The sequence below is a fragment of the Amaranthus tricolor genome, chromosome 15 (assembly GCF_026212465.1).
Source record: "Amaranthus tricolor cultivar Red isolate AtriRed21 chromosome 15, ASM2621246v1, whole genome shotgun sequence".
NCBI lineage: Eukaryota > Viridiplantae > Streptophyta > Magnoliopsida > Caryophyllales > Amaranthaceae > Amaranthus > Amaranthus tricolor.
The window spans coordinates 18,053,753-18,066,827 of NC_080061.1; the positions used below are offsets into that span (position 1 = coordinate 18,053,753).

The window sequence follows — 13,075 nt, forward strand, 5'->3', positions numbered from 1 at the left end:
GTTTTAACTTATAGATTAAAAATTAATTACAAATTAAGAGTGATGAAAGAATAATGTGAATTTTTTTTTCTAATGTTGCAAGTAATTTAAAACGGATGAAATATTAAAATGAGGATGAGCAAGGCTATTTGTTATATATAAAAAAAAATTCTTATGGAAACAAAGGAACAAGTTAATATAGTTAAGCCCCTTTTAGTCAATATTCTTAGTAGCGATAATACTATTAATTTCTACATTGGAGGTTTACAAAATAAATAATAGTAATTTACTAATTTAGTAAATTATTTGTATGTGACAAGTTTTTTTTATGCTGATATACAAATATTCATGATTCATAATAGAAATAAATTTTTATTTTAGGGAAGAGATTATAAACTCTTTCGATTACAATTAATTTTAATTTATAACTCTTCCACTTACTTTGGAACAAGGGAGTTAGCATGATTCAAATATTAAATAATTTTTATTATTTAAATTATTTTAATAAAAAACACTAGTTGAACTAAAACCTTTCAACAGATTATTTAAAAAAAAGATTTAAAAAAAAAAATTAAAATTTCAACAGCTCCATAGTGGTATGTATAGTCCATATAGACATAGTTGTGTAAAGGTGAACCAGAACAACCACAGCCACAAAAAAGGAAAACAACAAAATCACACAAAAATAATCTCATTTTTATGCTTACGATTACAAACCATTTAATCCTTGTATTTACTGTATAGATAGTGTGCTGTTCGCTGGATTCTTGTCAACTAACTCCGTTACAAACCTCAAAATAAAGGTACTAAAATTTGCCTTTTCTTTCTTAATTCATTTCACTTCTTAATTTTGCTTGATCCTGTAATACCTGATCTTTTGATTTTTTTTAACTGTGAGGATTCGTTGTTTCTCTTAATATACTGTTCATGTACTGCTGATTCTTGAAGTCTGCTTTTTTTTTTTTTTTTTTTTGATTGAATCATTGGTTATTTAGATTGCCCATGTATCATTTTCCTGCCAGAATGTGTTCATTTAGTAGTTGTTGTTTTTGGATGTATTTGTAAGTACTTGTTTATTATATCTGGCCTCTGGGTAAGTTTTCATATTGCAATTTCTTTAGAATGGAGTTTGAAGGTGTTCCTGTCTTGTTTAATCCGCCCTCTTTGTTTTAGTTTTTAGAATTGGTATAAGAGATTAGGTAGTATTTCTATTTGATGTATCTTCCACACGATTACACGTAAATTTACCTAAAAGTTCAAAGTTTCAATGCGGGGTTAGAATGTGAATGCACGCAGTTTTGATTCCAAACTTCATCTACAACTTCACTTAATAAGAAGAGCATATGATTTACATCGGAGGTTTTGAGCATCTATAATATATTTGACCGGAGATAGGTGTTTAAAGATATAAAATTATTAGAAAAATATCATAATTTTAAAAATTGCTCATGGCCTTCATAGCATTTTGTCGATTTTTGTTCCGTCCCTATTGATTTATCATGTTATAATCATAGTCCAGAGTCCAGAGTTTATTTGAATGCAAATGGGAGGGAGAAGTATGGTGTGAGGTGGTTTCACAAAAAATTGTTGTGCTTTGTGATACTGAATTGACTCGTTCTACTCTAGGTGTCTTCTTTGTTAGATTTCGAGGGTGTCGAACTTTATTCTAAATTTCTAGTACTATATGTGTCTGCGAACTCACTGTACAGTCTATGCATATTGGTGGTGATGTTATTGGTGTTGTTTCCTGTTGCACGCCTTTTTTATAGCAATCCCTTATCCCTGCCTATATTAAGGAAGAAACAATATAGAGAAACTAAAATTATGAGGATGCTAACATAGAGATATGGGGCAGGTTGTAAAAGAATCTCCTTGGGTAAAGCGACTCACTTTAGCTTTGGAGTTATGCAATACATGTTCTGATGGTGTTGCATGTTCAGGCTTAAGATGGGCACGGCTGCTGTCGTTGGGCTTAGTGCTGGAAAAAGTCTTTTGAGCACCTCTTTCTATTATTCTGATCTTACCGAAAAGCTCTCTTATGTCGGTGAACAACAGCAGCTTGCTCCTACAAAAAACGTGATTCTTGCAAGGAAATCAGCTAATTTTAATCACAGAGGATCATCAATCAAGGCTCTTAAGGAATGTATAGATGGTGCTACTATCATTCCACCAATTTCTGAACCATGGATTCCTAGATCTTCTCCTTTGGAAGAGAAAACTTTGGGTCCTGAAACACCTTTAGAAGCTTTCCTTATGCTTCAAAAGTCTATGCTTGAGAAGCAGTTAGAGCTCTCCTTTGAACGCGCAAGCCCGACTGATCTGCCTAAGGAGAATATCCCAAAGGAATCGCATGTCACGTCATCAGGAATTTCTGCTCGAGTACGAAGAACAAATGCTAGGAAGAGAAGTCAGGGGAAAAGGTTCACAAAAGAAGGTAAGAGAGATAAATCCTCTGTGGGTACTGTGAGTGAGCTGCTTCACAATCGCTTTATAGGCTACGTGAGAGGTGTGACAAATGATGAATTACTCACTCATGCCCAAGTTGTGACGTTATCTCGAAAGATTAAAGCTGGGCTATCCTTGGAGGAGCATAAATCAAGGTATACCATATACAAGCAAAGAATTAAGTCTATTCATTTTTTCTTAAACAGACTCGTGGATCTAGCTTCGCATTCGCTTTGGAATAGATTTATATTTCAATATATATATATATATATATATATATATATATATATATATATATATATATATCAAAAAAAGCAGTTTCCTTTAAGCTATTTTTGGCAATGGACTATCTCTGTTATGGGTTATGTTGCTTTTCAACTAACCTTACATGATGCTAATAGTGATCATTTTCATTATTCTTTCTTAGACTGAAGGAGAAACTCGGGTGTGAACCTTCAGATGATCAACTTGCAACTTCATTAAGAATGAATCGTGCTGAAATAAGATCGAAACTGATTGAATGTGCACTAGCCAGAGAAAAGTTGACTATGAGCAATGTACGCTTGGTCATGTCAATTGCTCAAAAGTATGAGAATATGGGTGCCGACATGGCTGACCTTGTTCAGGTAAATATCTTAAACAAACCTTCATCCACTTTACTTATCCTCATGCTTCATTTAGCACATAATTAACACTTAATGTGCAACTCTTCTAATCTTCATGCAGGGAGGACTGATTGGACTTCTTCGAGGAATTGAGAAGTTTGATTCGTCAAAAGGTTTTAAGATTTCCACATATGTTTACTGGTGGATACGTCAAGTAAGTTAAATACTCTTGTTAGTTTCTTTGAACAAGTATACATGCTTTTCTTTTAGATAACAGTTTAAAACTTACATTTTTTGATATAGTATAAATCCTATATAAGGCTTCCATAATGACACTTATAATCATTAGTTCAATCATTAAATGACAAACAAAGACACTGTTGTACCACTTCATTTACCTCTATATAATCGGACTTTTCTATCGACATTTGAAGCAACTGAACTTCCACTCTCCTTCTAAGAGCACCACTAAGTCACTAATTTATTTGCTTTTGCATTTGAACGTTCCACAAGTTTTCTAATTTTTGTCTTGGTTAACAATACATTCTTCACCGCATAATGGTAAACCTAAGGAAGATAAGTTTTATATAAGCAAGCAGTCAGTATGACATAAGTCACCTTAGAGATTGAATAAACGTGAATGGAACACCCAAGTTACTTCAGCCATTTGTAAATTGCAACAGATATGATGCAGTCTGATGAGAGTATTTTGTATATAACTATACAAGTCATAAACATGACACTTAAATTTGGTATAAATGATCAATTAGTAATGCACATGCATTCCGGTTTTATCCATGACTATGAAATAACTGTGGTTTCTCTTCACTTCCTGCTCATTATTCACTATAAAAATTTCGGCCAGTTGATTTAATACCAACTTCAATACGCATTAATAACTGTGGTTTCTCTTTAATTCATCACCACATTACTTTTAAGCTATTTAGCCTGTCTCTTCAGCTCATTCTGAACTTCGATTATGTGTGCAGGGAGTGTCTAGAGCACTTGTGGAAAATTCAAGAACTCTGAGGTTACCTACTCATCTCCATGAAAGATTAAGTTTAATTCGCAGTGCAAAAAACAAACTTGAAGAGAAGGGGATAACTCCTTCAATTGATGTACGTTATATTTTATTCCTTAATAAACTATCTTCTGAAACTTCTGTAACTGCAGTATATACAGTACTTGATATATACCCTATTTCATTAGCATCTGGATCAATGCAACTTCAAATAATTCCACATTTTCCTAATTTTAGAAAGTACTTTACTCGTACTTAGCTTGTCTAGTACATCCATACTGAAGAGCTCTTGTTTCTATTTAGCCTTTGTTATAAACAATACTAATATACAAAATTTATTTGCAGAAAATATCTGAATCTTTGAACATGTCTCATAAGAAAATCAAGAATGCGACTGAGGTAATTAAATATTGATAATGTCGATAAATTAAAAATCCATATAAAAGCGGCATCTCTCTTCTCATTGTTCTTACTTCTTGTTGTTAATTGTAATATTGCAGGCTGTGAGATCTGTGCTATCACTGGATAGGGAAGCCTTTCCCTCTTTGAATGGTCTACCAGGAGAAACATTCCATAGTGTAAGTATATTGAGGAACGGAAACTCACTACTACTGGCGTCCTTCGATTAAGGACACTGTTTTGACTTTCATGATTATCTGATCTCTTTCCTAATGCATTGTTTTCTTTAATCATCAGTATATTGCAGATAATCGCCTTGAAAATAACCCATGGCATGGTGTAGATGAATGGGCGCTCAAGGTAATTGACTATAAAGTTATTTTGTACGTATTACGTTAAGACTTGAATGGCATCAGGCATGATCTTATGAACCTATGAGTTCAGATTGGAATGGGTTGGTTGTCCACCTTTAGAACTAAAAATGATTCGTTAAGAGTGTTAAGAAGGAAAAAGTCTCTTTTGGAATACACTCTGGCTCACGTAGTGGTGAAATATATTCCTGCAAACCTGATGTTTGCCATTTATGCACATTATCTCTTCAGAAGTTGCTTATAACTTGCATTTTAGGCAGTTTTGATTGACGACTGTATCAGAATGATAGCGAATCGCGTATTTACACATATAGGTCTAAAATCCATGAGTTTCGTGTTACAATCAAAAATGTATACATGAGATGTATACTTTTTATTTTAAGTTTGCGTAACAAATTATCTCTATTTTCTGCAGCATGAAGTAAGCAATCTTATCGACACAACACTGAGGGAGCGTGAGAGAGATATAATACGTCTTTACTATGGTCTCAGTGACGAATGTTTAACTTGGGAAGATATTAGCAAAAGGTTAGATGCTTTGCCCATCAATCCCACTTCTTTCTTTCTGCCTCTCCAATTCAAAGTCCGAGAGTCACTTAAGCCCGAGGATATCCTGACATTTTGAAGGTTATGAACTTATCTTGGTTTCATTTATTTGTTCATCTAGATGACATACGTTCTGGTATTTTCCAGGATTGGTTTGTCAAGAGAAAGAGTCCGACAGGTTGGATTGATCGCATTAGAGAAACTAAAACATGCGGCGAGAAAGAGAAGGATGGAGGCTTTGCTAGTAAAACATTAGTATGGCATACAATTCACACTTCATAGTCTACTGTAGAGCTTATCGACTGTATATATATAAAACAGAAATTATGTTCACCTGCCTACAGTTGAGTATATAAGTTGTGCATGAGGAGCATACACTTAGAATATCCCTGTCTATGCTCAAGAGTCGAAAATCAATGTGGTTTATCTTCTGGTTCCTAAGGTTAAGCAAGATTTCTGTATAGTTGCATATAATTAAGGGGTTACTAATCGCAATACAACTACTTTATGGATCATGTATTAATACAAGTTGAGTTTTGACATGAATGGTATTTTATTTTAATCATCCCTCATCAGCTGTCCTTTACACTATGTTTATTGAGTTTTTTCTTCCAAATCTTTCTGGTGTTGGAAGAATTTGTTCAATTGAAAGTGCAGGAGACTGCTTCCCTTCAATTCTCTTTCTTATATATATTAGACATTTAGTGTATATTAATCCCTAAGAAATATTACCAAGTGCTACAAATAGCAGTAGAATAAAGTGTATTAAAAATACAAGGTCCAATGGGGGGTCCACTAGTGGAAAATACTTCAATTCTAACCATTTCAAAACAATAATATATAATAATTAGTGTTGTGCTTCAAGTTTCATACCGAACAAACCATATTTGAACTACTTAAAGTGAGTTTAGTCCCTTAAAAGTTTAAAAACCCTAAAAAACGCAACTTGGCACGTAATTTCAAGCATATGCCTATTTTTCAATTCGAACCATTTCAAAACTATAATATATACTATCTAGTGTTGTGTGACAAGTTTTATGTCAAACAAACCAAGTTTAAACTACTTAAAGCGAGTTATTGCCTTAAAAACACAAGTTGGCACGTAATATCAAGGACATGCCTATTTTTTTCAATTGTAACCATTTCAAAACTATAATATATACTAATTATTGTTGTATGCCTTATTTCTTTCCAAACAAACCAAGTTTGGACTAGTTAAAACGAGTTAGTGTCTTAAAAGCTTAAAAACCCTTAAAAACGCAACGTGGCACGTAATTTCAAGCACTTGCCCTGTTTTAACAAATATAGTTTCAACTTTCTTAACTTGTTCGTAAACCTCATAACCGGTCAACGGTCAACGGTCGACGAGCTACACTGTCCTCAACCTCCCCGTTGAACATCTTTTTCTTCTTACGATATTGGTAATATCATGGGAGGAACTTTCGATGGTGCATGAATACATGTTTGCACTTAGGATTCCACGTAGATTCCATGTCATCGGTACATATTGGGCATGCTTTCTTTCGTTTGTTCTTATACCTTGATAAGTTGCCAGATGCCGAAAAATCATTAATGGCGCATAAAAGCATTGCGCGTAATGTGAACTCCTCATTAGCATGTGCATCAAACACGGAAACCCCTTCATCCCACATTTGTTTGAAATCCTCAATGAGAGGTGTAAGATATGCATCTATGTCAGTCCCAAGCTGTTTAGGACCCGAGATTAGAAGCGAAAGAATAATGTACTTACGCTTAATACACAACCAAAGAGTCTAGATAACTAACAGTACCGGCCAAGTACTATGTTGAGAACTAAGATTGTCGAATGGAATCATTCCATCCGTATAAAGTTTGAGGATTAAATTACGATCTTCATTCCTAAATGTCTTATACAACCTATCAATAGTCTTCCACTCCAGAGAATCAGCTGGATGTGTGAGCAAGTGACCTTTCTTCACCCTATATGCATGCCACACCAATTTAACGCATCTTTCTTTATAGAAAACAAGCGCTTGAATCTAGGTATTATTGGAAGATACCACAATACCTTAGCCGGGGGGCCCTTTAGCATCCCCAGCCCCTTTACGCTTGTAACGCGATAACTCACACCTCAAACACTCTTCTAATTTTCATTTTCATTCCGATGCAATACACAATCATTCTGACACGCATGAATCTTTTGGTACTCTAAGCCGAAAGGACACATGAGTTTTTGACATAATATGTCGACTTTGGAAGTTCATTTCCATCAGGAAGCATCTCACCTGATGCATCTAATAACATTGTAAAACTAGTGTCACTCCAATTGAACTTTGACTTAATGTTGAAAATTGTCAACACGGCTATTAGTTTGGTGAACTTTGTACATCCATGGTACAAAGGCTTTTGAGAAGTAAGTCAAAAACACGAGGACGTTTTCCTAACTCATCGTCGACCCCTTCCATCATCTCATCAACACAATCTACATCCTCATCGACATTCTCTTCATCTATCTCATACCCATCAACACGATCTACATCCTTATTGATATCCTTAACAACATTTTTTTCTTTGTAAATTCCCTCATCACCATGCCAAACCCAAACATAATATTGAGCCCTAAACCCAGGTCGAAGTATGTGCTCCCTAAGAATGTCAACACTATTTACATTTGATACATTGCCACACTTGACACATGGACAATAAAAACCAACTCTTCCCGTCCTAACTTGATGTTTGGCGGAAATACTACAAAATTCTAATACCCCATCAACAAATTCTAACGATTCAATGCTACCATACATCCAAGAACGATTTTTTGTCATCTTAAGTTTGATTAATAAAAAACCAAATTAACAATCATTTTTAAACATATGTACTTAACCCTAATTAACACATATCTATCCTATTTAAACTTTATATTATTTAAATTATTCAAATAATGTATATTTTAATTACAAAAATATAAACAAAAAAAAAACCATTTTTTCTGACAAAATACACATAAATCAAAATAATTAACAAACTAATAATAACATCGACTAGAAAAAATGTAAAACTTAAAAATAAATACATATATGAGTAGTAAATTATTCACATTCAAATATACAACTATTTACATAAGTAAATTATTTACATTCAATCTACCTTAAAAATCCTAATTAAACAAAATTATTGACATTCAAATGTACAACTACTTACATAAGTAAAATATTCACATTCAAATATACAACTACTTACATAAGTAAAATATTCACATTCAATTATACAGCTACATACCTTGGTAATTAGATATGATAATGTTGTTTCTACAATTAGGTTATGTAACTTACAATGAAAAGCAAATTCAAAATTAGTATTAAAAAAAACTTAATCTCTAAAACACAATGAAGCTTGAAGAACTTAAATTAAGCTTGAAAAGATTATACCTTGAAGAAGAACAAGACTAATCCCTACTTTCATGGGTTTTGTGGGTTTTTGAAGAAGAAGAAGAACAAGACTAAGCAACAATGGTGGGTTTCAATGTTAAGGAAAAAGAAGAACGAAAAGGTGCAGTGAAACTAAACGAAGATGGTGAAGAATGGTGCGTTTCCAAATGTAGGGTTTCAAATGTTGAAGGATGAAGTCATCAAGAAGAACGAAAATCTGAAGTAAAGAAGAACGAAAATGGTGAGGAATGAAACAACAACAACAACTTAAGAAGAAGAGTATGAAACCATGGGTTTCAACAGGAGAGCGAAGCCTTCATGGGTGGGAATGTAGAATGTTGAATTGAAAACAAGCATACTACTTCTCATAGGGGCAATTTTTTTTTTGAAAATAGTACAAAATAGACTATATGCTGCAGTTCTTGAAAACCGCATCATATAGTCTAATTTATATTTAAAAAAAAATATAAATTAGACTATATGTTGCGGTTATCAGAGAACTGCAACATATAGTATATTTTATATTTTTTTAAAAATAAATTAGACTATATGCTGCCGCAGAATATAGTCTAATTTTTTTCCTTCGTTTTTTCACTCTATTTTATGCTGCTTCTAATAAATATCGCAGCATATTGCATGTGGTAGATGAAATTTTTTCCACTAGTAGTCAAAGGGAAGGACAAAAGGAAAAATAGGAAACCGAGTCAGCACGAAAAGCCAACTCAGCTTTCCTGTTGGTGGAACCGAAGCCTACTCGGCTTTTGGTTTTGCTAGGGTTAGTTTGCCTTTTCGTCTACTCTGATCAATGGGCATTGTATTCCTTTTTTGTTTCATTTTTATTCTAATGTTACAATGGGTTTAGTGGAATAGAATAATGCTTATAAATACCACAATTAATATGAAATTGATGTATGGTCATTAAACTTGATCATCAATGGAATTAGTGAGGCACGACTCTTGGTATACTATGACTTGTCAAAATAGGGGTCTTGGGGAAGGATGTCATATACAATTTTTAAATTCTACTCTTATCTTTACTTTCTCTCTTACTTGTGATTTCATGGTCCTCAAAGAAACAAAAATGTATAGTTGATTCCACTATGTCTGCAAAATTTATAGCGCTTACCTCGGCAGCAAGTGAAGCAGAGTAGTTGAGGAATCTCATGTTTGAGATACCTTTGTTACCTAAGCCAATTTCGCCGGGGGCAATTTATGCAGATAGCATGACGTCTTTGGGTAGAGCTTATAGTCAAGTGTATAATGGTAAATTTTGTCATATTGATCTTAGGCATATCCTAGTGCAAGGACTTATCACTAATGGGGTCATACCTTTTGCCAGATTCATTCACTAAAGCCATTAGTAGGGATTCAATTGAACAAGCGTCAATTGAAATTAGATTATGTCAATGAAAGTCAATTGGAAAAGCCCAATTCACACGCAACTAACATCGTGTCTTGAATGCAATGTGGTAAAATTCCTTTTGATTTTTGTAAGCAACAAGTTTAATGACCCACACTTGCTTTGGACCGTAACGAACAAGTTAGTCGTCTATTGAAAGTTCTCAAGGTCATGAGTTGAAGAGCTCTTGATGTTGTATCCATTTCACGGGGATATGTTGTATACGTAATGAGAACCTACCTATATAAGTTTGAAGTGTGATGTTAGCTACATTTTATCTTTATTTTTTACTCCTATAAGTGGCTTGTTTAGCGTGAGGAAAAAATATATGTTATTGCATTGTTTTATTGGATTTTATGCTTGTGTTGTTGCTTTGGTGTTTTATTTCATTTTAGATTCTAATCATCAAAATTGAGCACAAACTAGCCCCTTTTTGTTGCATACATTGCTCACCTAAATGCCGAGGGCTCAAAGAAGTGAAATATCATGAACCAAGCCACAAGAACAAGCCAAAAGAAGCCAAATTAGACCCACTCGACCAGAATTAGCTCGAGCCAAGGTAGCTCGAGCAGTTCAGAATCGAGTATCACATTTCTAAAGGTCGCTCGACCGGTTAAGCGAGGTGGTTCGGGTCGAGCGAGCTGCAATCAATCTTCCAGTAGCTTCAGATGATTAGCAGGATTCAATTCAAGGGTACAAGACATCCGCTCGACCAGGTTGAGCGAGATGGCTCGGGTCAAGCGGAGCTGATTTTCACATTCTGACCAATTTTTGAAGTTTCTGATATTGTACCTGATGGTGGCTCGACGGGTCGAGCGAGATGGACGGTAATAGCTTTTGCGATCATTTTACATATCATTCGAGGTCCAATCATATTTACTCCTTTTTGCTGCTCCCAAGACTGCTTAGCCACCCTATCCTATCAATTAGGGGTAGCACCTCCCTTCTATAACCTAGGAGTGGTGGAGCAATCATGAAATCACCACCCCCACTTGTTTTGAATGCTATAAATAGAGATGAGGAAGAGGGAGCTCAACATCTCAGATTTCACCCTTCATTTTGAGTAACTTTTATGTATTCTTCATAGCTTAACTTTTATTTCAATTGAGAATTAATGTTTAGCATAATTTCTCTTTCAATTTGATTAAGAACTTTCAATTTCCAATTACAATCTTAATTTCAATCCTTTATTGTAACAGTTGGCAATTTGGATTCTTCAACCATTTGTGTATTATTATTGAAGCTTTTGGAAGGTATTACTTTGAATCATAACCAATCATCTTGTTCATCTTTAGATTGAACCTAAAAGAGTAATTTCTATCTTTTGCTTATTATTGTTTTCAATTCATGTCACCTAGTTATCTTGGATTAATTGCTTTTAGCTTCATATATTCATGCTTGTAGTTCTTTAACTTATATTGCATTCATCTTTTTAGAAGTACTCTAGTTTAATTCATTCATCTATGGTTCTTAGCTTGTTTGTAATTTACAATCTCAATGTGAGTATGAGTGAGTAGCTTATTTTGGCTTAGACTAGGCATCATCACCATGTATGTAGTTTAAATTGCTTTCTTTACCTTTGGCTTGGTTGTGTTGTTTATGGTTAAAGATGGATTTTGTAATCATGTACTTCATATCTTAAATTATGCTTAGCTCCATGAGAATAGGTAGTTGAGTATGTTTTGGAAGCTTTTGTTGCTCAAGAGAGAACATTAGTATTTATGATACGTTCTTCCCCATAACATGACATCCATGAACTTAGGTTAAAGTTTAGTAAACACTACTTTAGTGAGAAATTCTAGCTTATGCCTCCTTAGCTAATTGATCATTTTATCCTTACTTTAGTTCATTGCATTCTTATTTACTTTTATGCTTCATTTTCATTAAGTATTTTTAATTGTTTGCTTTAATTATTTCTATCACCAAACATCGTTTTATACGCTTTCGAACATACTAATCGATCGAGAAACTATTAACTTAACACCCACTCCCTGGATTCAACCTGTACTTGCCGTCGTACTAAGCTACGTCGTGCACTTGTGGTATTACTATTGAAAGACGTAAAGTCCCGATCAAGTTTTTGGCGCCGTTGTCAAGGAGTGGCGACTTCATTAATTGTTTTTCTTGATTAGTTAGTTCATTGTTCTTTATCATTTTGAGTTGTTTTCATTTTTCTCTTCACTTTGCACTTGACCTCGATTTTTGAGTGTAGTGTATGCAAACTAGGTCTCAAGGAAAAGAAAATCTTGTACCTATAAATCCTGAAATTGGGAGAAGAAGAAGAAGGAGATGGACATGTATGCAAACTACTGGTTATTCAAAACTCTGTCCACGCATTGGCAAGAAGGATGGACTAGTTGAGTGCAGGGAACACATTCAAGGCTTGTGAAGTATGTGGAATCCAAGGTCATTTCCCGTCAGAGTGTGCAACAGCAGAATCAACATCAAGTCAACAGGTTAATGCAGTGTACAACTAAGGGAAGCTACCATTCAACCCATACTTCAACACCTACAATGAAGGTTGGAAGCATCATCCCAACTTTTCATATAAAAATCGCAATACATCATTGAACCCACCATCATATCACCAACCTCCACTAACATATAACCAACAACCCTTAGGATTTCAAAGACCTCCACCGCCAAACCCACTGCAGAAATCAAATTTGGAGTCCATGATGAAGAACTTCATTGCCACTCAGTCCAAGATTAATGTTGATACTTCTAGTGCTATCCAGCAGATTCTAGCACATAACAAATCCATTGATAATCAGATGGCTCAAATTATAATACCCTAGATTTAGCTTGAAAAGGGATTGATAGACTACTCATATCAACAAGGTGCGTCTTCTTTTCATGGGAGCCCATTTTCTAAGAACTCCACAGTTAAGCGTATTTGGTGG

The 13,075-nt window shown here is 34.4% G+C and overlaps 1 protein-coding gene across 3 annotated transcripts; it reads left to right on the forward strand.

Moving 5' to 3' along the window:
- Positions 1-434: 434 nt before the first annotated feature.
- On the forward strand, positions 435-5,931 carry LOC130801161 (RNA polymerase sigma factor sigA). 3 transcript variants are annotated; one of them, XM_057664944.1, is made up of 10 exons: positions 435-782; positions 1,835-2,579; positions 2,852-3,050; positions 3,151-3,243; positions 4,019-4,147; positions 4,396-4,449; positions 4,551-4,628; positions 4,747-4,809; positions 5,236-5,348; positions 5,514-5,931. In XM_057664944.1, the coding sequence occupies exons 2-10, from the start codon at positions 1,912-1,914 to the stop codon at positions 5,620-5,622; spliced, it is 1,506 nt and encodes a 501-aa protein (XP_057520927.1). In that variant the 5' UTR covers positions 435-782; positions 1,835-1,911; the 3' UTR covers positions 5,623-5,931. The 3 variants fall into 3 exon arrangements, with proteins under 3 accessions (XP_057520927.1, XP_057520926.1, XP_057520925.1); XM_057664943.1 differs by having other exon boundaries at positions 1,920-2,579; XM_057664942.1 differs by having other exon boundaries at positions 615-872.
- Positions 5,932-13,075: the final 7,144 nt, after the last annotated feature.